Below are 26138 nucleotides of genomic sequence, written 5' to 3'. Positions count from 1 at the left end.
CAGATGCTATGGGATGGATAGAAGGAAGAACAGCGCTTTTGATTAGGGGAAGCATCACGGCAGTATTTAGACAGGATATTCCTTAGGGATTGTCCAGTGAGGCTATTTCGGTGGAACTGAAAAATAAGGGGATGATCACTTTGATGGCCAGTGGTAAGCAGGAAATTGAGGAGCAAATACGTAGGGAAGATTGCAGATAGCTGTAAGAACAATAGGGCTGTAATAGTAAGGGATTTTACCTTTCCATAGATAGATTGGGACTGCCATAGCGTTAACAGCTTGGTTGGGGAGTAATTTAAGTGTGTTCAGGAAAATTTTCTCAATCAATATGTAGATGCCCTACTAGATGAGGGCCAAAATTAGACCTCCTCTTAGGAAATAAGGCAGGGTGACTGACTGACTGAGGAGTTAGTGGAGGAATGCTTTGGGACCAGCGACCATAAAGTAGTTATGGAAAAGGATAGATCTAATCTAGAAGCTCTAAATTGGGGCAAGGCTAGTTTTGATGGTATTAGACAGGAATTTTTCAAAATTTGATTGAGGGAGGCTAGTCGCAGGTAAAGGGACTTCTGGCAAGTGAGAGGCTTTCAAGAGCAAGCTAAGAGTTCAGGGCCAGCATGTTCCTTTTAGTGTGAAGGGCAAGGCTGGCACAAATAGGGAACACTTGAATAGAGATATTCAGGCTCAAGAGAAAGGAGACAGCTAGGATCAAGGGAATTGCTTGAGGAGTTTAGGGAGTGTGGGAGTACACTTAAGAGGGAAAACAGGAGGACAAAAAGGGGACATTGAGAAAGCTTCAGGAGAGGTGAAGGAGAAGGAGAAACCAAAGAGATTCTGCAAGTGTATTATGGGCAAGAGAGTAACTAGGGTGAGAATCTAAACCAATATTTCTTGTCCTGTGGAAAAAATCATGGAAGCTAGGGAATTCGGAAGGAAATCGTGATATCTTGAAAAGAGTCCACGTTACAGAACAGGAAGTACTAGAGGTCTTAAAATACAAAAGGTAGATAAATCCACAGCCCCTCAAGTGTATCCTAGGACATTACGGTCGGCTAGGGAAGAAATAGCGGGGCCCATAGCGGAGATATTTGTATCATCAACAGCCAGGAGTAAGGTGCTAGAAGACTGGAGGGAGGCTAATTATTTAAGAAAGGCTGCAAGGAGAAGCCAGGGAACTACACAGTAGTAAGCCTAACATCAATGGTGGGCAAGTTGTTAAAGGGGTTTCTGAGAGACAGGATCTACATGCATTTGGAATGTCAAGGACTGATTACGGATAGTCAGCATGGCTTTGTGCATGGGAAATAGTATCCCTCAAATTTGATTGAGATTTTGAAGAGGTGACCAAGAAGATAGATCGAGGCAGAGTGGTACACGTTGTGTACATGAACTCTAGCAAGACCTTCGACAAGGTACCGCATGGTAGACCGGTTAGCACAGTTAGATCACTTGGGATCCAGACAGAGCTAGCTAACTGGATACAAAATTGGCTTGACAGTATGAGACAAAGTGGTGGTGGAGGGTTGATTCTCAAACTGGAGGCCTGTGACCAGCGGTGTGCCACAAGCATCAGTATTGAATCTGTGGCTGTTTGTCACGTATATAAACAATTTGGATGCAAATATGGAGGCACAGTTAGTCTTTGCAGAGGACACCAAAATTGGTGGTATAGTGGACAGCAAAGGAGGTTATCTAAAAGTGTGCAACTGGATCTTGATGAACTGTGCTTGTGGGCCAAGGAATGGCAAATGGAGTTTAATTTAGATAAATGCATGGTGTTGCATTTTTGGTAAGACAAACCAGGGCAGGACTTACACAGTTAATGGTAGGACCTTGGGGAGTATTGTTAAACAGCTACCCCAAGGGGTGCAGGTATACAGTTCCTCGGAAGTGGCATCACAGGTAGACAGCGTGGTGAAGGCAGTGTTTGGCACGCTTGCCTTCATTGGTCACAGCATTGAGTACAGAAGTTGGGATATCAAGTTACCGCTGCACAAGACATTAGTGGGGCTACATTTGGGGTACTGCGTACAATTCTGGTTGCCCTGCTACAGGAAGGATGTTATTAAAGTAAATCTTTTTTGCAAGTTTACTGAGACTGGAAGGTTTGAGCTATAAGGAGAGGCTGGGAACTTTCTCCCTGGGGTGTCAGAGACCAACCGATAGTTTATAAAATCACAAGGAGCATAGATAAGGTGAACAGCCAAAGTCTTTTTTCCAGTGTAGGGAAGTCCAAAACTAGAGTGCATAGTTTAAGATGAGATGGAAAAAGATTTAAAAAGGTCCTAAGGGGCAACATTTTCACATCAAGGATGGCGTGTACATGGAACAAGCTGCCAGAGGAAGTGTAGAGGTGGGTACAATTATAAGATTTAAAAGATATTTGGACAGGTACATGAATAGGAAAGGTTTAGAGGGATATGGGCCAAATGCAGGCAAGTGGGACTAGTTGTTTCGGAAACCTGATTGGCATAGACGAGTTGGGCTGAAGGGCCTATTTCTGTGCTGTATACCTCCATGACTCTATGATACAAGCCAAGTAAAGCAATGTTTAACATCTTAATTTTTAACAGTAATTACTCAAGGCAACACCCGAAGGGCACTCAGGGCGTTCAAACAAATACATCCTGCATACAACTTGATCCTATTCATAACAAAAGGCCATGAAAAGGAGAGAGCAGAAGTAGGTCTTTCAGCAAAGCAATTTTGCTCTGCCATTCAATGATATCATGGCTGATCTGATGATCCTCAACTCTAACTTCCTGCCATTTCCCTATAACCCCAATTTCATGAACATAAATTTGACTATTTCAGCCTTGAATATACTTAACAATCCAGCCTTAAAAGTCCTCTGTAGCAAAGAATTCCATAGATTCACCACCCTCTGAGAAAAAATTCCTCATCTCTATCCTTACTCAGCGACTCTGAATTATGCCCTCTGGTCCTAGATTCTCCCATAAGAGAGAGCAACCTCTCCACACCTACTGTGTCAAGTTCCCTAAGAATCATGCATGTTTCAATAAGGTCACCTCTCATTCTTTCAAACTCCAATGAGTACAGGCCCAATTTATTTAATCTCTCCTCGGAAGACAACTCCTCCATACCTGGATCAACCTAGGTGACCCTTCTCTGGACTGCCTCCAATACCTTACCATATCACAGAGCCAACAAAGCCAATGCGGCAGTAGTAATAACACAGTGTGGAGCTGGAGGAACACAGCAAGCCAGGCAGCATCAGAGGAGCAGGAAAGCTGACGTTTTGGGTCAGGACCCTTGTCAACCTAGTGACCCTTCTCTGGACAGCCTCCAATGCCAGTACATCTTACATAAGGAGACAAGGAGAGACAAAGCCCTTGTCCCGGCCCGAAATGTCAGCTTTCCTGCTCCTCTGATGCTGCCTGGCCTGCTGTGTTCATCCAGCTCCACACTGTGATCTCAGACTCCAGCATCGGCAGTTCTTAATATCTCTGCGGGAATAGTAAAATGTCTATTACTTGTTCTAACAGTTTTCTTTAGCAAAATACGGAGGATGAACTTTTTTTTAAACATTAAGACAGCTAAAGTTGCATACAACAACTAGCTCACAGCTCTATAAACACACATAAACAATACATATTTTTAAGGCAGAGGAAGATAGTCTTGATTACCAAGGGCATGAAAGATTATCAAGGCTATGCAGGACTATAGAGTTAACATTAAAATCAGATCAGCCATGATCTTATTGAATGGCAGAGCAAGCTCAAAGGGCCAAATGGCCTATTATTGTTTCTTGATCGTATGTACAGTAACGTGTATACTGAGATGTGAAGTTAAAGAAAGTGGTGTAGAATTGGTGATGCCAAGTCTTGAGTTTCATTGAAAGTTAAAAAAAGTGCAGATGCTGGAATCTGAAATAAATCAGAAAATATTGTCAAAGCATCTTTGGACAGAAAAACTCAGTTAATGCTTCAAGTCAATAACCTTGCATGATTCTTCAATTTTAAATCCTCGTTCCTTTCTGTTGCTTAGATTTTTCCATTAAATGCAGAACTTGTAGGAACACTAATGATCTGTCGTAAGGAACAACTTAAGAATATCAGATTGTACTTGATGCAAAAGCTAACATTCAGTGGTTTTTATACCTGTCACCTCAAAGTTCAATTTTGTAGATCCTGAAGGCATCTTGTACTTGGAAATCAGTTTGAAATCAACAGGTGTCGTGGGTGAAATTTCTGCAGCAGGCAAGTACCAGTTTTTCCTGGACAACAGTAAGAAGCCAATGAATAAAAATGTTACATTTAGTACAACAGTATTTTTACATGACAAATGCAAATTTATATCATGACGTCTACATTTGATCCCAACAAGAGACAACATTTGAGAGAGGAATCCTCACCTGATAAGGTTGTGGACAGGTAAAAACCAAGGAAAACCACAAAAAGGGGCATTCTCGCATGAACTTCTTATTGTATTGTTTATTTCAGGTATATGTGGAGTAACATGGGACATAAGAGTATAATCAAATCCATTAATCCATATCCCTGAATCTCTCTTGCTTATTTCTCCATTAAGATCATGGAACATCCTTGTTGTATGCTGAAGTGGAAGAGTAAGAGAAATTAACATTTTGCTAAGTGCAATAAAACAGCAGTTGTGCCAAAATTCAGATTCATACCAAATTGCATATAAGAATTAACTCAAGTGAAAGTACACTTTACTTAATTTCCCTTCCTCATTCTCCAAACATAAAATGGGCTGTATCTTGTTGGTAAAATTAGTGTTTGTCAACAATGCAGAGTCATGGATGTCAGCAACAAGTTCATGGGACTAGGATATATGGCATGAGTTGTGAATCGCCAAGATTTGCTGTGGAGTAGTACAAATCTGAGCCACTCATCATTTTGGAGTATTGGAATTGCACATTAATTGTCCACTAAACTCAGACGGCCTTTTTGTGGCAGTGGTATTGTCCCTACCAATGGACCAGGAGGCCCATGTTCAAGTTCAACCTGCTCCAAGGCTATGTAATTCACACCTCTGAAAAGGTTGATTAGAAAGATAGGTAAAGTTGCTCAAGAGCGCAAACTCTACTGATGTGATGTGATGTGATATTTGTTAATACAATGTCAATTAATTTAGGGCGGCATGGTGGCTCAGTGGTTAGCACTGCTGCCGCACAGTACCAGGGATCCGGGTTCAATTCCAGCCTCGGGCGATTGTCTGTGTGGAGTTTGTATATTCTCCCTATGTCTGTGTGGGTTTCCACTGGATGCTCCAGTTTCCTCCTATAGTCCAAAGATGTGCAGGTTAGGTGGATTGGCTATGTAAATTGCCCATAGTGTCTAGGGTGGGAAATTCCAGGAATGGGGTGGGTCTAGGTGGGATGTCCTTTGGAAGGGTGGTATGGACTCAATGGGCTGAATGGCCTGCTTCTACACTGAAATGATTCTATGATTAGTTTCACTAGGGAAAAAAAGAAACATTTTGTTGAAACTTTTCCTGACGCACTCAACAGAACAATTTGCAAGAATACCAATTCAAGAAGAAAACCAACACGATATATCACATGGGAAGAGAGTACAGATTGGTTCCAAGTGGACCTTATATCCTGTTACAACAGTTTTACCAGACCACAGGGCTGTTCTCTCTTTACAGAGACGACAGATTGTGATTTAACCATAGGACCACCACACCTCAGGTGAGGAGAGGTTGAGGAGGAGAGTCCTTCAAGGTAATCTCAGCTGGTGTGGGAATTGACCCCATGCTGTCAGCATCATACTGCTTCGCAAACCAACCATCTACCCAATTGAGCTAAACCAATCCCAATAATATATGTAGTTTCCAGTACATACAAGTGTGCCATACTGCAAGACCAACTGACAATCCTAAATTGGTTGCCAGTATAATTCCTCAAGAAGCAGTAATAATGGAATAATCCTCAAATTCAGGATTATCCAGCAAATGTTGTCCAATTATAGATTCACATTTAATGTTAGACACTTCCTTAGGTGTTTCTGTTGGGCTGACTGGGTACAGTCAATAGTTGACTGGTTGCGAATAGTTGAGGGGATGTGTTGTTTCACTGCTCACAAGAAATATACTGATAGGCAAAATCCTGTTGGTAACATTGTTTGTCAAGATCCCAGATACTTGATTTCCTTCACTGTTTTATCAGTACTCACGTCCAACAATTTACAGAACAAAAAAATTCAGCTGAATGTTTCAAGAAAAAGTCCAACTAAATGGACGTACTCCAGCAAATTCAAGCCCAATGCAACAGAAGTGTAAAACATACTGTAGCAATAAAAATGAAATAAAGAACTGAGGATGCCGGAAATCTGAGACAAAAAACAGAAATTACCGGAGAAATTCAGCAGGTCTGGAGCATCTATGGAGAGAAAAGTGTTAACATTGAAGAAGGATCATTGGACACGAAACGTTAACTCTGTTTTCTCTCTACTGTTGCTGACGGACCTGCTGAGTTTCTCCAACAATTTGTTTTTGTTTCATATTGTAGCATAAATTTAATGAAGGAAGAGTGGCAAGGTGTTCTTATTAAACTAATGGTACAAGTCCCAGGTTTAAAGATTATAAGTTGTAGCCCATTATGTCGGGCAAATATACCAAATGAGCATCTATACTTATTAGTTCTCCGTTAATCTCACAGTTGAATCATCCAAAAGATAGCATTCATACTATTTGCACCTAGTTTCTAACATTATCCAAAAAATTGTTCATTTTGCCACCTGGCTAAAATTTTGTGGGGTGTCATCCACTTATTGCAGTTTTTCATTTCATGGTGGGCAGGTGGGAAATCTGCTCTGCCAGTTTGACAGCCAAAGGGTGAAGGTCAAAGTTAACCCCATAAAGTGTAGTGATGTGGAAATTATCAGGGACAGTTCAAGACAGATTTCATATTAAACTGTCAAGTCATCCATGACATAGAGGGGCTGGTCATATTTTTTCACCCAGCGTCAGTTTTTGTTAACATAATGCTACGTGACTAACATAGAGTGCACTCTGTGTCTATTTTAAATCCTATTGAACTGTAACAATTTAAAATGTGGTATATTTTTGAATACCAGCTCTGCAGACAAGGTATCTTGTGTGGTCATGTCCAATGGAAGTTCATTTGCAGAATGTGGCTAGCATTTCTTGCCCATCCCAAACTGCCCGGAAGGCAATTAAGAATCAACCACATTGCTGTGGGAGTGGAGTCACACATAGGCCAGACTAGGTAGGGACAGCAGTTTCCTTCCTTAAAGGACATTAATGAATCAAATGGGTCTTTCCGACAATCAACAATGGTTTCAAATGATTGCCACCAATCCTTTGTATTGTTACTACTCTAAGTTACTGACACCAAATGGGGAAGGATGTCCATGCAAAGCGTATGACAGAAGGGAGGCTTAGTGCTCACAAACAGAATCGGTTTATTACATAGTACTTAATAGCTAGTTAAATTACAGTGCAGCTCTGTGCCAATCCTTTGTAAGGCCTCAGACTAGAACTTAAGAGCAAGTATACATTACTGTTAGCTGCATAGACTAAATACTGAACTTGAACACTAATTGGCTCCTCCCTATGTCTTGATAAGCAGAAATTCTCTTTTGATGTTAACCCTTTCACGTACAATCTGCCTTATTCATTTCCCCTTCCTTCTCAATAGCCAACTTGCCAAGTACACTTTACCTGCCAACACAACTGATGATTGTTATTCCCAGTTATAACTCTATTGTTTATCTCTAAGTGTTCAAATAACATCTCCTTTTCCCTTACATTATCATTCTTTTAACAACTCCCCTACTTTCCCACATAACCAGACACTCCATTTTGTTCTTGCCCCTCCACCTTCTTATATTTCTATCTTTAACATGTTCTGACATAGGTCAGCAATCTGAAAAGTTAATTATTTCTTTCTCTACATATGCTGTCAGACCTGTTGCATGATTCCACTATGTTCAGTTTTGTTTTTAAATTTCAATCGTGGCACTCTTACCCTTAGAACTAGAAGGCTTCAACTCCAACACTGACCACCACAATCTAGACTACAAGTCCAGCACAGCCAGTGGGAATGTTACAATTTCAGAAGTGCTACATTTGGTTTGAGACACTGAGACTTCATCTGCCTTAACAAATGATGTAAAAGGTCAGAAGTGTGGGAGTGGAGAGTAATTGACTGCTGTCTCCCAAGTGTCCTGGCTAATATTCATTCCTAATCAAAATTTATTAGAAGCAGATTACCTGCTCATCATCAGATTACTGTTTGTGGGACCTGGCTGCATGCAAATTGACTATCACATTTTCTACAGTACAAGTAGATCTACTCTTCAAACTATCTCATTGGCTCTCAGTGCCTCAGGATGTTGTGAAGTCATGAAAGAAAATAAATGAGGCTTTTCTTCCTTTCCTTGACCTACAGCTGTAACGCGATAACCTCAAAACATCTCTTACCTGAAGAAAGATTCTCTTAGGGTGTGGCCCAGCAGGGTCAGATGTATATGGAAAAAATGCTCCACTACACACCAGAGTGGCTGAAGCCAAAAATGCAATCCCTAAACCCAAAAGAGTCCATTTTGTACTTCTGCACAGATAAACCAGGCTCACCTAAAAACAAGAACATATTTAGTGAGTAGCCAGACCAAAAACTCAAATCATGACACTAACTTAGCCAAAGATGTAAAATTTCAATTTTAAATTAAAGCACCTCAGGCAGAGAAAGGATGCGGGGATTGATAATCTGTTTTATCTTCCACTCATTAATGTACTGGCATACATGGATATGTATAATTGAACTTGACTGTGATGCTGGTGAATAATCCGTTCCTAGTGTCCCACTGCACTCACCCAAGCACCAGAACGATCATTTTTACCTCTTCAATGCTTTCACAAAACATATATTGTTTGTCCTCATAAATGATTGGAATCTCTGTTTTAGTGACAAGTCATTGTTTAATTGAAGAGCAAGGGGGATTTAAAACAAAGAGTTGGGGACAGGAGGTGGAGAAAAATGATGCAGGAGTATCCAAAGGAAAAGCAAACAAATTTATTTAAAAGGATATCACAAAATTTCTCTAATGAATCACAGTGGTATTTAAAAGAAAAATAGGAAGAAAAGAGAAAGGTGTGCTACTAAGGGGAGATGAACAAGATGGGAGGCAACTTATGTAGTGCATAAAAAGCATCAAGATCTGGTGGGTGGAATGAATGGCTTCTGCATGGTAAAACCCAATGCAAATATCCACTTTATTTCTTGAATTCATGGTTCGTGCTCAGTAGTGAAGCACAAATACTTGTTTACAAATGGAATTTTAATGAACCTGTTTCTTAAAGAAGTGTTGTTTATTACTTTCAGCTCAGTTTATCAAAACACAAAAGATTTTTTCCCTTTGAATTCAAGAGTGTGTTGAAAAGATTCGAGGGGGCAATGAAACATGACTTACAAAGTAGGTAGTTAGAATAATAGTGAAGGTTCCAATAATAGAAGCCAGTGCAACATCAGGAGGTATTTCAGTACCACTACGTCCCAGGATGGGGGTGAACATTTCAAATGCACCCCAAAACAGGTACATGGTCAGTAGGTGAGGAATAAATAGACCCAGAAAATAAATTGCTGTCAGTTTCACTGTAGCACCTAGGTCAAAACAGAAAAAGACAAAACCATATAAAAAAAAAAGCACTGATGACTTATGATTACACTTTTTTAAAAATGTACAAGTATTTCTTCCACCCCACAGATTTATCCAGCCATCAAACACTTTCCCACCAGACTACTTATTTCACTGTTTCAGTATCCATGAGAACTTGTATCCCACAAGAAAAGTCAGAAAATAAGGAAAACTCACAACTGTAGGGAAAGATGCACAAAAAGTACACACGAATATCATCAAGACAGAAATACAACACACATCTGCAAACATTTAAGATACAACGTAATTCATCTTGAATAAAAAGTTCCTCTTTGGCTCCCAAAAAACCAACATCATTTTTCCCGTGGTTCTGAGGAAAAGACAATATTACATAGAAAAACGAGTGGTCAATAAAAAAGATTTAATCCTGATACACAATAATTAAAGCCTGTGGATAAGTGTATTGCTTCATGTAGTTCCAGACAAGGGACCAATTATGGTCTTCTACACTAAAGGTGTCCAACTGAATAATGACACTCTCGGCATTTTTGTTCTAATTTTTAGGGAAAACATACCTACCTCACTTCATTTATTTTCAAAATACTAAAGATGGTTGCAACAGATTATGCCCTCAATTTTTATCTGGTGATTAGCAAAGGATAATCAAGCTCAAATGTTTTTCACCCCCATCAGTAATTTGTAGAATCACAGAATCCCTACTGTGTGGAAACAAGCCATTCGGCCCCAGAAGTCCCACTGCCCCTGCGAACAGCATCCCACCCAGACCCATTGCCTATCCTTTCCCTGTAACACTTGTTTTTCCCATGTCTAGTCCACCTAATTTACACACCCTTGGACACTACGGGCAATTTAGCATGGCGAAGCCACCTAACCCGCACATCTCCGGACTGTGGGCGGAAACCGGAGCACCCAGAGGAAACCTGGGCAGACAGGGGGAGAATGTACAAACTCCACACAGACAGTCGCCCGAGGGTGGAATCGAACCTGGGTCCCTGGTGCTGTGAGGCAGCAGTGCTAACCACTGAGCCACTGTGTCGCCCAATTAACATATGCCAATACATACAAGGCTACGGGCCAAATGCTGAAAAATGGTATTATCATTGTTAGGCAGTTGTTTGTGACCAGGATACACTCAATGGGCCTTTTTCTGTGCTGTAAATCTCTGAATGTATATAATGCATTGAATGACTGCAGGCAAAATAAAAATAGGCAACTTTGCTTTCTTAGCCTCAGATAATGGCGAGAACCAACACTGACCAACTTCTGATGAAAGGTATGACGTGAAAAGGTATGTGTTCCTCTGCACAGTTACTGCTTTATGCACAGAGAATTTGCAGGATTTCCTGCTTCTTTTTCAGATTTTCTGCCTCTGCTTTTTGTAACAATTCTGCAGACAATCTTCAGCTGCATCAGAGGATGAAAGGAATAATGAAGTATCCAATTCCTCATTTTGATGCCACTGACAAACAAAATAGATCAGGACAATTTTATGTCTGAAGCTAAAGAAATCAAATGATTGGTAGAAGGAAGATTCCCAAATTAAGTTGGTAACAGAAGGAAAAGGTACACAAAATTACATATCAATGTTCATAGTTGTTGACATGTAGCTAGTTATTTAGAAACTATTAATTTGTAATAAAGAGTAATGCTTATTAAGTACAGAAACATGGTCTGTGTTTTCTGTCAACCTGATCTTAAAATAAAAGATCAAAATTCCCCAGTTTTTTACTTATAAAATCTTCAACTTTTGTGACAACTCCTCGAATAACAGGAATTGATTTCCAGTGCGCTTCCATAGTGAGGCATGGACAATTGGTCAAACATGATTAACCTTTCACAAAAACATTCAGCTAATGAGAAAGTAGCTGAAGTAGCTGTAAAGATCTGATGACAAACTTAGTCTCAGATCAGCTTATGACATCAAAGTCAATATAACAGGAAGCAATCTGGAGTGTGAGGTTCTTTTTGACAGAACTTGGATATATTCATCTACTCATTATAGTGCAGTTCTGAACCCATTTTAGGCTAGTGTAGCAGAATAATCAACTGACTGCATTACATAAGAATTACTTAGAATATACAGCACAAACAGGCTATTCGGTCTTGCCAGTGATTATGTTCCAATCAAGAACACTCCCATCTTTCCTCTAAGTCTACTTTTGTAATCATCTATTACCTTCTCCCTCAAACACTTTCTATTTTCTCCTACAAGTACTGATACTGTTTGCTTGAACCATTCCCTGTGGTAGCAAGCTCCACATTCTCATCATGCTTTGGGGGAAGATGTTTCTTCTGGTTTTACTGTTGGTTGTTTCGGCAACTGTCATACTGACAGATGCTATGCTGCTTATTTCATGTGGAAGCAAAAACCTCAATCTTTTTTCAACTAGAAAATGTTACAAAGAGCAGAGTCATGCCCTGCTGACTAGTCACTTAATTAAGTAACTGCATAGATGCCACTAGTAGTTAACTTATTTAGCACTGACAAAAACTATGAACAAAACAACAAGTTACGATTAAATGCTAAATACAAAAATTTGATTAGATTTTAGAAAAGAGATCAATCCTTGAATTTTTCTCACTCACCAAATTCCTCAAGATTCTTGAGGCAGTACTCTGTCAAGCTAGACTTCATGTAGTATTGTTTATAATATTGTCAATTCAAGTCCACAGAGATGGTAGATTGAAAAGAAAAGCTCACATTTCATTCTGTTCAATGTCTAATGTACTGATCAGTACATATCAGTTGTTTGAGCCTTTTGCCATGAATTCAAAAGATTTCAAGATATTACTGAAATATTGGTTTGACTTGGACCTGACTGCTGCAAACTAATGCACGTCTACTGAAATTGATAGATGTTTCCCTCATCAATTTAGCAAAAAATTCTCATGCCATTGAACAGAATCTAATCCTCCAGGACCGAGATACTATACCTGATGTTGAAAGGCCAACATCGAAAGCCTCATCAGTGAACTGGCATGGCTGGTTTTTAACATACTCTCATTCGTTATGGTAATTCTTGGCATCTCTCCTCCAGAGGTATTAGTGGCATTATCCAGTTCATACCAACAAACGAGTTACAAAAAAGGATGAAGCAGCCATGGGTAATAAAAAAAAAAACTTGCATCACACCTGCTTTGGGTAAATATTTTCTGCTCTGCTCGGTCTTAGAAAGCACATGCACACGCATATATCTGCAGAAGGTTTCAACAGCTATGGACCCCTCTTAAAAATGAGAACGCCGATCACAACGATTTACTTAACTTTTATAACTGATATTTCTGGTGACAAACACAATCTTTATTCCCTTCACCACCTATTCCTGTTCCAGTCAATGGCACAAGAAAATGGTCCAATATCATGTGAATTTCTGCTATGTCTCCATTTCAATTTCACATGGGACGCTAGGAATAATTTGCTGGAATAATACGAAAGCTGGTATATTGTGAATGCCAAGGCCTTTTGTTAACAAATGTATAAACCAAGCCATCAAATATTCCTGAATCCATATTAGTTGATTTTGAGTATGAAAGATGGCAAAAAATTTCAGTACCTGAATGCAACACCTGCCTTCTACACTAAAAAATTTTCTTTTGTGAGGCGATCCCAAATCTAGCTCTACATAAAAGGCAACACAAGATAGGTCAGAGATTGGGAGAAAGTCAAAGAAAATTTCTAGAGAAGAACACAGTAAGGCTAGGAGTATGGGAGACAAGCAGAGATAGCTGCAGGATTCTTTGGTGCACAACACAATGTAAGGTCAATTAAAAATATTGAAAGTGAAAAGTGTGGTAAAGTATTTCTTGATTTTAAGTGTATTTATTTCATCAAACAATACAAACCATGTGAGTTTACCTTTTTGTGCCAGTTCCTTCCCAATCATTAATCTCACAAACAGAGGAAAAGCAACCCACAGTCCAGGGACATAGGCTGAGCACAAGGCACGTTGGGTAAAGTAAACCAAAGTACAGCACCAGATTGTTAATGAAACATCGAAATATAGTTCAGCAAGGTATACCTCATTCATGGCCTGCATACAAACAAGATAATTTAGTAGCAAGTCAGATATCTGCCAAAAATTAACTTTAGTGTCTTCACAGTCTTTTCTTTACAATGTTTAGAGATTCAGGGAAACATAACGCATTACCTACACAAACTGCTCTTGAGTTAAACCTTGACTACCTGCCACAGTGAAGATTCAGTGTCTGACACTTTTAAAAAAAAATGTTAAAAAATCTACATTCGTATTCAAATATCAACACACCAACCCAGTATGATCCAGATTAAAGCAGTTAAATTTGCAGAATTCAGACTAAAGTTGGTAACATTTTTTAAAAGTTTTTCTTCAAGAAGTACAGGTTAAACCAGTCATGATCGTGCATGAAAGTTGATACCTCAGATGCACATTCCCAGGCCTTATTGGGTCAAGTGGGTAACAAAGAAAGAGAAATAATGGAGTTCTTTTTTCTCTCAGACACAATGCATTCCTATACAAAATAAAACTACTCAAAATTTAGTTTTAACATTGGTTAATTTAAATCACTATGTACATGGGTCATTTTCAGTATAGTCCCACCATATCCTTTGGTATGACAACAGCAAACATAACTAAAGACAAATATCACATCGACCAATTAATGAGCTGCAGTGACCATGATTAAAGTTCACTGTTCCCATGAAAACAAATGAATGCCAACCTGCCAAAAATGTTTCCTAATTCAAAGCCCTGCCCTGGAGATAAGCCTATGACTCTTGTCCACAGTACCTTTAGTACACATGATTCCCTTGAATATTATTGAACTGGACAAAATACAAAGGACATAATCTGTCTCTAGAGTTACATACAGACTGGAGTAAGTTGTTTTGGTTAAGTCACCCTAGTGTACACAAACAGGAACTTCTAGCTTACTTCATATGTGCTCATGAGCCCTGAATTCCGGCTTGGTCATAAATATGCTCATAAAATACACCGGTCAAAAGCTGGTTGCAAATTGCATTCTTTTCTTCTCTTTCTCCTTACTATCCCCATCCCTGACTTCTTCAAAGTCAAGGTGGCAGGAAAGAATTATATATCATTATATTCTGCAGACTGAAACCCCAAAAGGTCTAGTACTAGATCAGGCATGTAGGCTTCAAGTGATATGAAGGAAAAGAAACAAGAGGAGGAAATAGAAGAGAAAAATATTAATCGACATCTACCAACAACACATGCAAATCAATTAAACTAAAAGAATAATTAGTATACTTACTCCATAATAAAGATTTTTTGCAAGTGTATGAATCAGTATGAGCTTTGCAAGGGCTATTGACCCATACAATACAGCAGAAACGTAGAAGTTGGAGTACCAAGACATTGCATGCCCAGTCAAAGACACAAATACTGCTACAATAAGGATTGTTATAAAAATGATAAACCAGCAGATTATTGTGACAGCAATTCCATAGAGGAGGTCCCTCCTGTAGTGCGATCCTGCAAATAATCACACCAGTTACACTTTGCAGGATTAGCAGAAACATAATTAATGCCATTTAAATTCTAATAATTAACATTAAGAATAGAACAGCATACATAAATAGTATTTGGGGGTGTGTTTAGAAGAGTGGTGGAGGTTAGAAAGATGAGGGAGGGGCAAAGTCATACAAAGGGTGAGAATTTAAAAATCAAGGTATTGTGCACAGGCTGCCAATGTGCATCAACAAACACATGGGTGAAAAGGATTAATTGACAGCTTGGATATGGGCAGAGGTCTGGATGAGCTCATGTTTACTATACTTCTATGTGTTTTGTTCTCCCCTTTTTAGTCCATTCTTTGCTGACTTCTGCTATGCAGTGTCTCTAATCTATTAATTTACAGCCCAGCCTAATGACTTCACCTCAAAGACCATCATACACATTCGCCACAGGAACAGACGTAGGAATATTGACAAATTTTGGTGTTCTACATTAGATGTGATCAAAGCTAATAGCTATATCTACAATGCTGCCTTGATTGAGTTTAGCTATCTTAACACAGCCCAGGGAACCATTTGTTGTTCATTGTCTCATTGATGGAGTTCCAGAATTATCCACTGGCATAAGTACATTTGAGGTTATAATCTAATTCACAAAACAAAAAGTATTTAAATTTAGGTACATATATACCCTAAGCACATTTAAGAAAACGTCATTTAAAAAAAACTTCTCAAATTTATCTGCACAACACAAATCTATAATGTTAATAAGTCTTTAACAAAATTGTCAGCACTGTCTTAATGTAGGAAAGAAAAATATCCACACATTTTCTGCACTCTATATTGCAGTATTATTCCGGTTAAATAAAGACATTTCTGCAGCATGCAATCAGGTGATGAAATATCTTGATACTATTTCATAATCTTGAACGCCTTGTGAAAACAGGTAATTCAAAAGGAAAGTCAAGATTTGTATTTGAAAAGCTTCTAGTCACATGTCTCAAATGTGTCAATGCCTTTCACAAACGATGTGTTACTTTGAAGTGCTGCGATTACCCAAGCAAAACAGTCACTCAGTCCACAGCATGAGTCATCATATCAAAGAAACTGATGACTGATTAATATATTATAGGTGATGTTGGTTGGAGTAGAAAAGTTGTACAGTGCGCTGTAAGAAACTACAGTCTTTCTGGATCAGTGATGAAAGATCTTTAAAGTCCAACTGAAACAGTTGAACAAACAGTTGCAGATTTTCTTTCATGCTTCAAACAAAGGGCAGTATCTCTGAATATGCGAAACTTGCTCGGGTTCTGTCTTCAAGTCCTGTGCTGGAACTTAAACCTACAACCTTCTAACCAAAAGAGAATACAACTAACTTGTGACATGAACACAACTGTTTACTGCAATGTTATTTTAACTCCAACTATACTTCCTTAAAAGATGAACATATTTAGAACTAAAAAGCCACACTGCACAAAAAAAGTTTATACTTGAACAGACTCACCTTGATTTACTGATATTGAGAATTTTTTTCCTAAGTAGACAACAGCTGCCACAGCCACCAAATAGTTGATTATAGCACCAATTCGTTGTGGGTAGGCCACAACAAACAATCCAAGTACATCAAAAAATACCATGGCCCCATGGCGATACTGAGTTGAGTCAGCCAGTTCTGCAGATGTTGCCAAGTACTGCAGCACAGCTAGTATATTATCACCTACAAAGACCATTAGACAATTTAGAATAATGCTTTAAGTGATTTTAATTACTTCCGCTTCCTAATTCTGCAAATAAATAGATATGGCAGAGGAATCACTTAAAATATAAAGGACAAGTTCCAATATTGCTCAAAGCAGATTTCTCTAAATTGATATGAACTCTCAATGTATTTTTTGTTAAGGGGAAACGCAGTTATTTCAGTTTAACAGATTGGTGAGGATCAGAGCAACTGTGCCTGTGTTGGGATGGGCTAGGAATTTCGCAGTTTATCCACTCCCCAAGAATCAAGCACATCTTGAGTATTGTTGAAAGATGTGATGATTGCCAAGCCTCTGTATGCCTCGGAGGGGGAACTGGACTTCATGATTATATAAAAGGTAGGTGATTTTATTGGTAATATCTGGCCTATGATATCTCCTGGATCAATTTCAATGTCCTGAAAGAAATTCCAGTGTTTTATTTAACTGATTATTGGCCTGGAGTTTTTTTTTAAAACTTCACCCAGGAGGTTACATGGGTGTGGGAAAGGAGGGTAGAGAAGTGGCCAGTCATGATAGGGCAGGCTTGATTAACCATCTGGTATTTCCTTGCCCACTTTCATATGCTTGCATTTCTTCAAAGATATCTCGTTTATAGCTCTATCAATATGTCACTATTTTAAAAAGTACTTCGAGAGAGCAAACATTTGCAGCATACTCTCCTGCGGTAACAAACTTTACCATTTTTTGCTGCCCTCGTAAATGTTCTGAGTACCGACCATTCCAGGTATCAATCAAAATGTAAACATTTGCAACAGCCACTCATGAAAATTGCTTTTCTTTTAACTGATTGTTACCTTGAGTCCTCAGGAACAAGTTGCTGTTGAAAACAGATTAAATTTACCATGTCATTACAAGGCCTAACGAGGCATCCTTGGTCACACTTATCTCAATTGGATATTTTGTCTTGGGTGAGTATCTGGCTTGAAGCCAAAGGTTGAATGGATTTCCTGGCTATCGTTCAATTTCTGAAATCAGGCATCTGCAACCAAATCTAACTCCAACAGCTAAGTTTGTGACTGCAAAGTCCCAAAAAATACAATACCAGGGCATGGTACAATTGAATTCATTTCATGGTGCTTGGGACAAAACATGAATAAAATGTTTCAGTTCCCAGAAAGGAACTCTAACAGATGAGAGACGCCAGTGCAATTTTTAATGTTTAGTGCAATGAATTCTTATGGGCAGGTTATAAATTAAAAATTAGAATTATTTTGTAGTTTGTGAAAAGTGTTCACATATTACTTCTCTGTCACAAGAACAATATCTAATTTTATTTTCCTCTCCCGATAAAGTGATAGTACCACTAAAAGGAATGTTGAATGTATGTGAAATTACTATAATTATCATTGCATCATTTAATGGTGCAACTTTCTCTAGGGAGAATTATCAGTGAACAAACAGTGCTTTGCTGCAATTCATTATTGCACCATTTACACTTAGAGAAATGTTTTCAGTGCATAGCCTTGGAAAGTATTGACGAGGCAAGCTGCCTGCCATTGGAGAAATTTTGCTGATCAAAAGACATTTGGGATGGGAAAAAGATTATTCACTTAAAGACTGAAAATAAACTATCCACTGCTAAGTAGAAGGGTAAGTTTATCATTATAAAAGTAATTAAGTAAAAGTTTACTTTTTTTTTTAAATGCACACTGCTTACTATAGCATGGAACCAAGCCGTGGTAGAAACATAATCCACAAGTTTGCAAAGATAACCGAATAAATATTTGATTTTAAAAGAAGGGAAAGGGCGGAGAATTGGGTCTAAGTGCTTAGAACTTTTAGAGCCAATAAAGGCCAGTATGCCAAAAGATTACTTCTGAACTGTAAAATCTGGTTATTCTAAATTAAACTAATCCGTGTTTACACTAGGTGGGGTTTAAATGAATCTAATTATCCACAATAATTAGAAAGTACTCAAAGACATAACTACATGTGAAGTTAATTCCTCAGATTAAAATTGCAATTGATGGCTCAATAAATTAGTATTGCTTCATTACAAATGCTACATATTTTGAAAATTTTGGTTCCAAAGCATACACATTAATTATAACACAAAGTGTTTTCTGTTCTATAGGATATATAGGATATATAGGATACTAACCAGCCCTCCTTATGGAATCTACAGGTATCCGATCTGCTGTGTCATACTTTGTGTGATAAATATAACCATTTTCAATGAAAGCCAAGTCTATTCCTGTAAAAGAATACACATTATAACATACTCCCAAGTAGATCAGTGACACAGTAAACCTTTACATCCTCTCAGAATATACAATGCATCCAGTGCTTTAAAAAGAAGAAAACTAACAAGAGTACAATCTAAAATATTTTTACTGCAGTCAAGTTTGGGTTAATGGCACAGGGAGAGTAAAGGCTTTTCTTTAACTGATTTACATCTAATATTCAGATGACTGTTTTCAAATGAACAGATGAGAACAGAATTCATTACCACAGTATAATGGTGAGTAGTGAAATCTGAATGTTTCACAGCTTCATCAGTGAAATGTGCAATCCAGAAAAGCAACTGCAGATAAACGTATTGCAAACTGACTGAATGAAATACAATAATTGCTACCCTGATCAAATCATCACTCTCAGTAAGTCATGCAAACTCATGAAAGAACATATGGATGCATTTCAGGCCCTAAATGGTGCCCAATCAACCTCAGATTAACATTGAAGGTGAAGGTATCTCAAAAGTTTAAGTAATTGGTGAAGCTAGTTATTTTAATTAGCTGCTTGCAGTAAACAAACAGGTGCTATCATCCACGAACAGGACACTGCCATCAAGCCAAAAAAGATGATGTTTTGCCTAGCATCCCACACAATGAGTTTAAATACCAGTGTTACCAGGTATGCAGACTGTATGACTGGTGGACTCCATCAAACACCAAGTCCCTTTGACTGTCTGCAGCAGGCAGCAAGCCAACCACGTTCAGTCATCCCATGTTTGCAAAACTTAATGTCCGGCATAAAATGTGATTCTGCTAATGGAGAATATTTCTTTAATAAGCTAGTCTGTACAGAAAATTATACTGGAAACTAATTTAGGATCTGTGTGCTTGTGCTGGAAGCTACATATATTGAAACACAGGACTCTTCTGTGTAGGCAAAAGGGTTTTTGTGCATAGATTGCACCTTTCTTACTGAGAAAGGGTTATGGAGACTTCCAATCCCTGCTGCCTTCTCCATGGCAACATTTACCTGGCTGGTTTGAGGTTAATCAGCTAACTATGGTGCAGCTACCAGCACCCTCTTTGCATACTGCATCAATACTGCATCAACACTGTATCAACACTGTATAAATTGGTGATCCCTTTCGAAGTCCAATTTGTGTTCTAGTCTTGATAAGTGCGTGATGAAAAGCTTTCACTTTATGTCCCATTTTAACAATGATAAAGATATAATGAATATAGGCAAGCTGGAGTCCTGACCACTTCCTTTCTCTGAAAGTAATTAAAAATGGTACATTTTTGCCTCAATTTCCTTAATAACATACGTCATGTATCTCTAGGATGCTGAGGTGAGTAACGCATTCTTTGGATCGCTAAGAAGGTGCACAACTGCCATCTCAGCAACGAAATGGCCAGCTGGCATCTCCTGAAGGGGGAATGTGAAATCATAGTTCCTATGTAGAACGGCTCAGAATGGGAACAGTGGGAATACAATTGCATGCTAGTGCACTAATGTGAAGTGCTATTCACAGACTCCTTGACTCAATGTTAGGCATTCAAGATAAATGATTTATTGAAAGGAAACGGAGAAAGGAGGAAGAATGTTTGAAAATGGAATACTTAGGGATTCAGAGTGATTTGCAATGAGCTAACTTTATGTATAAAAACAACACCAACAAAGATACATTTGTACCTGGAATGTTGCCGTAGTCCCGATAGATTCGGAAATCAGTGTCAGACGGAATGATGCCACTCTGAAATACTTCCTGACCAACAACAGATGCAAAAGGATGTTTAGCTGCACGAACGTATGCCTGAACCAACCAGGGATTTTCCGGACCTTGAGGAGGTAAAAAAGCAATTCTTCGGATCGTAGGGAGAAAATACTACACATTCCAGTAACTAAATGGAGTGAAACCCTCCAGAGTTTACTTCAGGCCTTTGGAGATAGCAAGAACTGTAGATGCTGGAGTCGGAGTCAATATAGTGTGGAGCTGGAGGAACGTGGCAGGTCAGGCAGCATCAGAGGAGCAGAAGAGTTGACATTTTGGGCCTAGACCTAGACCCTTCCTAATTTTTTTTTTCTTTATTCATTCACAGGATGAGGGCGTCGCTGGCCAGGCAGCATTTATTGCCCATCCCTAATTGCCCAGACAGCAGTTAAGAGTCAACTACATTGCTGTGGGTCTGGACTCACACGTAGGCCAGACCAGGTAAGTATGGCAGCTTCCTTCCCTAAAGGACATTAGTGAACCAGATGGATTTTTCCGACAATCGGCAACGTATTCACGGTCATCATTAGATTCTTAATTCCAGATATTTATTGAATTCAAATTCCACCATCTGCCATGACAGGATTTGAACCCGGGTCCCCAAAACATTATCTGAGTCTCTGGATTAACAGTCCAGCGATAATACCACCAGGCCATCACCTTCCCCAAATGAAGGGTCTAGTCCCAATCTCCAGCTCCTCTGATGCTTCTTGATCTGCTGTGTTCCTTCACTTCACACTGTATTGACTTTACTTCGTGCCTTATTCATCCAAAGGTCAACGTTACTTGCTAGGAATATAACTTATGTCATGAAGTCTGAGTGATGACGCCAAAGCATGGACAGAGGACAGTCAGATCGATTGAAAAGATTTTATTATTAATTTGCACAAAATTTGCTTTTCTTCCCTTTTTTACTGGGTCTGTGCTCTGCCCTTTGAAATTTAGAAGAGATGAGAGATAATCTTATTGAAATCCAAGATTCTGAGTGGGTTTAAAAGAGCAGGTGTTGAGAGGATGTTTCCTTTAAGAACAATCCGCATCTAGAGAGGACATCTTAATCAGAGGTGTCCCATTTAACATGAAAGAAAGGTAGAATCTATTTTCTGGAGGTTATGATGTTTGGAATTCTCTTCTGGAGTGAGCAGTGGAGACTCTGTTATTTCACATATTCGGGGCAGCATTAGACAGATTGTTGATCAACAATCTGAGTCAACAACTATGGGGACAGGCAAGAATACGTTAGAGGCACAATCAGACCAGCCATGACCTTAGTAAACGTTGCAGTAGGGTAGAAGGCCAAATGGTCTGTTCCTTCTATCTCTCGCTCTTAACTTGGATTGCTCTTAATCTGTTGATCTACACCTAGATTCAGCCAAATGAAGGGGCTAGAGTAGTTCTCCTTGGAGCAGGGAATGCTAAAAGGAGATGAAAACAGAATACACTGAAAATATTCAGCAAACACTGCAACACCTGTGGAGAAAGGAATAGGTCAAGTGATCTTTCGTCAATAGATTAGAAGAAAATTTGACAAAAGTGCTTAAAAACCGAGAAGAGAATTTCTGGAATAAAAGATAAACTGCTTTCAGCATCAGAAAGGTCAGAGAACAGAGATTTAAAGTAGCTGGTGAAAGAACCAGAGGCAACAGGAGGAAAATATTTTTTTAAAAAATCATGAATTGGAGCTAAATTCATGAGTAACTTCCAAAACAGAAATGGATAAATGTTTGAAGGAAAAACAAATACAGAATTGTGAGAAAAAGACGACAAATGGGGCTGGCTGGATAAGACCAAAAGGTACAAAATGTTTCTTCCTGTGCATATCATACTATGAAGATCTTCAAATGCTGAACTGGAGGTGATGGAAATAGTGGAGGTTGGGGAAGCTTCAGTTTTTTTGCTAACCACTTTACTACAACAGTGCATAAATACACCTTAAGGTAACATATGGATTTTTAATATTTTCCATTCTATTCTATTCTACTAGTGTTTCCAGCAGGTTGCTTTGAAAGGCAGCAAATACTACTACAAACTCCGTTGCAAATCCCATTGTATGCCACTATACAACCGATAAAACTTAAATAAGCCAGATAATCATCTCAAGAAATCAAACATTACTAGAACCTCCATATATTTAGTGTTATTGGGTAACTGCATAGAACCAGGTCCACAGTCAATGTTTTAGATTGCAATGTGAAATGTTGCTTTATTCATTTACAATGCAAAAGCACATGAGGAGCAGTCCCACTTCATATCAATTCCAAAGTTTTGTGAAAATCCAGATTTAAGCCTTGATCCAACTGCAGTAAAATTGAATAAAGCTTCCTCCTGCAGGGAACATCTCTTGGGGTGAATGAGGTCACAAACCCAACTCCAAATGTACATGAACTTTACCCCTAGCGTGAAACAAAACTACCTCACACAAATTCCACCATTGCAGATGCAACCTAAGAGACACTGTTATGAGTACCATATTAATCAGTAACACTAGACGCCAACATAATACCCCAGAAACCACTGATAGGTTTTCTCCTGACACCAGAATTAATTTAAAATGCCCATTTCAGCATCATTATGGCAGCACTGCTTCAGTATGGGTTCGTTCAGCTTACTAATGTACAAATGTCAAAGCTTGACTTGCTGCCATTCTGAAAGATCTATTGATAGAAAGTCAAAGCACTTGCTGTTTAAGTCGTTAATGTTTCAGTCAAGATTTCATGATTATATGTAATATCCCACATCTACTTTATGACAGAATAAAATGGTGCAAGATCCAACCTGTTTCTATCAGTATAGGTTGAGCTCAAGTCTAGGCCAAAGTGAATGCATGCTGTGTTACCCACTTGCCTTGTATGATTTTACATCTGTAGCTAGGAGGAAGCATATTATAAATGGGATGCTTTCTTTATCAGGTGCCATTTTCCAAACAAATCTCTCAACAATCTCTGCACAGAACCATCACAAATCCCATTTTTACTGCAACTGTACAATTTATTTAATGCAACACAGTCACAAACCTATAATGCACTGTACAAACAAACAAATAAGATGATGGGATTGGAGGGGTTTTTTTCAAACCAAAAGAACCAAATGAAACACAGAGATTCAGGAAGTGAAATCCAGATGGTAAGATCTATGTAGCTGAATATTCTGTTACCAATTGAGAGATGGAAGTAGGTGCACAAGAGCCAGAGATGGGGTGGGAGAAGAGGGATGGGGAATGGGGCTGCAGGAGATTGTGCAATGAGAATAAGATGAAGTCATGGAGGGCTTTATAAAACAAAAGCAAGAAAATTTAAGATGGTAAATACAGAAAACCAATATAGGTTCATTTGACCATCGAGCATGCTATAGTGACTTAATGGGGAGAGAATACTTGCAGCCCAATTTTGAAGTTTGTGGGGTTTAGAAGATAGAAACCCAACAAAAGTGTTGGCGTCATCAAGAATGGAGGTCACCCATGTATATACATGGCTTTAGTAGCAGAAGATATGACTTATTAAAAACTGGAAAATAAGACCAACATTGGGAGCTCCCAATGCTAGCACAGATATCCTACGTTACAACCGCAGCTTAAAGTAGACAGGTAGCTTGAAGTTAACATACAATCATTATCATACCAATTTTTCATTTCAAATCAGTCCCCAACCTCCAGGGGACAAAAACAGTAAAAACCTCTAACTTTCTCTGATCAGTCTTCTTAACTGAACCTCGTGCAAACTCAATGTAAACAATACAACCCACATCACATTAGCTGTTGACATTATAAAAACAAAGTCAGTGGGAATGGGATACCCAGCTGTGGTTCACTTAGGAGGTAACAGTACCAGCTAAGCAGAAAAACAAATCTACCTATGTAGGTCAAAATAATTGCAGTCAAATCATAAATTGGAATAACACTTGTTCTCAGATTTCTTGGCCACCTGTAAAATTTTTGCAGCAAATTGTGTTTGCAGCAAACTGATGGGACACAAGATGTTTTGTTGGTGAACTATATCAGTGTCACACAACTCACATTCAAAGCGTCAGATTTCCTGACCTTAGCCAGCTGGTCTGGTAGAATTAAGAAGTGGAAATAACGGAAAGACAGGGTAAAAATGTATTCTGGATAGGAGGGAGAAGCAAGAACAGAAAATAGCACAAATTAAAGCAGACTACCATCAGCTATAATTCTTTTTCAGGTCAAATGGAAAATAATATAGACTGATTCATTAGTACGGATAGACGTGGAAAGGAACCCAAAAGGGAAGGGTAAAAACAGACTGCATGAATGAGAATTTTAAAAATACAGTAGCAGATTTTAGGAAGCTCTTCCTGCCTACTGTTTTCCTTGATGTTTTAATTAAATACAAGACATATAACAGGCATTGTAAAACAACCACAGTCTCCACTACAGACAATAAATTGGTTACCTGTTTGAAAAACAAGCTCCTTCCCTCCTACACCAGCAGCTTCCAGGTTAATAAATGCCCTTATTAGTTTAACCCAAGGGTGCTGTGTAATAAATCCATGGCTTGCCTACCAAAATATAAAACATATACAAGATTGAGCATTTAAGGTTAAAAAGATTAGTAACATAGGAGCAAAAAATTTCAGGTGCTGGAATCTGTGCTGAAAACAAAAATGCTGGAGATCACAATGGATCAGGAGGCATCCACAGAGAGAGCAAGCTAATGTTCGAGTCTAGATGATTGCTCATCTGAGCTGAAGTATGGAAGGGGCAGCATTTATGCTATAGTTGGGTGGGGTGGTGTAGTGGTGGGGAGAAAAGATATTGATAGCTCTGATTAAGTGATTGGAATCTGAACTATCAACATCTTTTTTCCCCACCACTCTACACCCCACACCAACCTCCACCCCACCTAGCCCACCCCCACAAACTACAGCATAATGCTGCCTCCTCCACAATTCATTTAGCTCTGATGAACAGTTATCTAGATTCAAAGCTTTAGCTTGCTCTCTCTCAATGGATGCTGCCTGACCCACTGTGATCTCGAGCATTTGTGGTTTTCAAGGCTAATACTATGTAATTTGTGTGTTGCAAGTATCCCAGTATATCAGTAAATGCTATACTTACTTGCAAAACATTCTCTTCTGCTCCATTGAAAAGAAATATGACTGCATGTTGCAGGGGAATAGACGAATTAGACAGCGCATTTAGAACTTCTAGCATAACAGCACAACTGACTGCGTCATCACTGGCACCTGTCAAAACATGGAACATTGTTCAATTAGTATTAATTTAATCTCTGCCAATATGAATTCTGATATAAAAACAGAAATTGCTGGAAAAGCTCAGCAGGTCTGGCTACTGAAACCTCCAAGAAAATCAATGCTGAAAAAGCCAGTTGGTC

The 26138-nt window shown here is 38.8% G+C and overlaps 1 protein-coding gene across 1 annotated transcript in view; it reads right to left on the bottom strand.

The window, feature by feature from the left end:
• Nucleotides 1–25989, bottom strand: part of LOC109935201 (endoplasmic reticulum metallopeptidase 1) — a gene marked incomplete at its 5' end in the record, with an annotated part of 32232 nt that extends 6243 nt beyond the window's left edge. Inside the window, 11 exons of the mRNA XM_048592253.1 lie at nt 4122–4237; nt 4376–4575; nt 8434–8586; nt 9423–9613; nt 13486–13660; nt 14880–15100; nt 16586–16798; nt 18943–19035; nt 20709–20855; nt 25197–25302; nt 25862–25989. Of these exons, the coding sequence (XP_048448210.1) occupies nt 4122–4237; nt 4376–4575; nt 8434–8586; nt 9423–9613; nt 13486–13660; nt 14880–15100; nt 16586–16798; nt 18943–19035; nt 20709–20855; nt 25197–25302; nt 25862–25989 (1743 nt within the window). The remainder of the gene's footprint in view (nt 1–4121; nt 4238–4375; nt 4576–8433; nt 8587–9422; nt 9614–13485; nt 13661–14879; nt 15101–16585; nt 16799–18942; nt 19036–20708; nt 20856–25196; nt 25303–25861) is intronic.
• Between the last annotated feature and the right edge of the window lie 149 nt (nt 25990–26138).

This window comes from Rhincodon typus, unplaced genomic scaffold (assembly GCF_021869965.1).
Source record: "Rhincodon typus isolate 14 unplaced genomic scaffold, sRhiTyp1.1 hic_rhity00000894, whole genome shotgun sequence".
In the NCBI taxonomy this organism is placed as follows: domain Eukaryota; kingdom Metazoa; phylum Chordata; class Chondrichthyes; order Orectolobiformes; family Rhincodontidae; genus Rhincodon; species Rhincodon typus.
The sequence above is the reverse complement of the archived record's forward strand: the minus strand, read 5'-3'. Positions and strand labels throughout refer to the sequence as shown.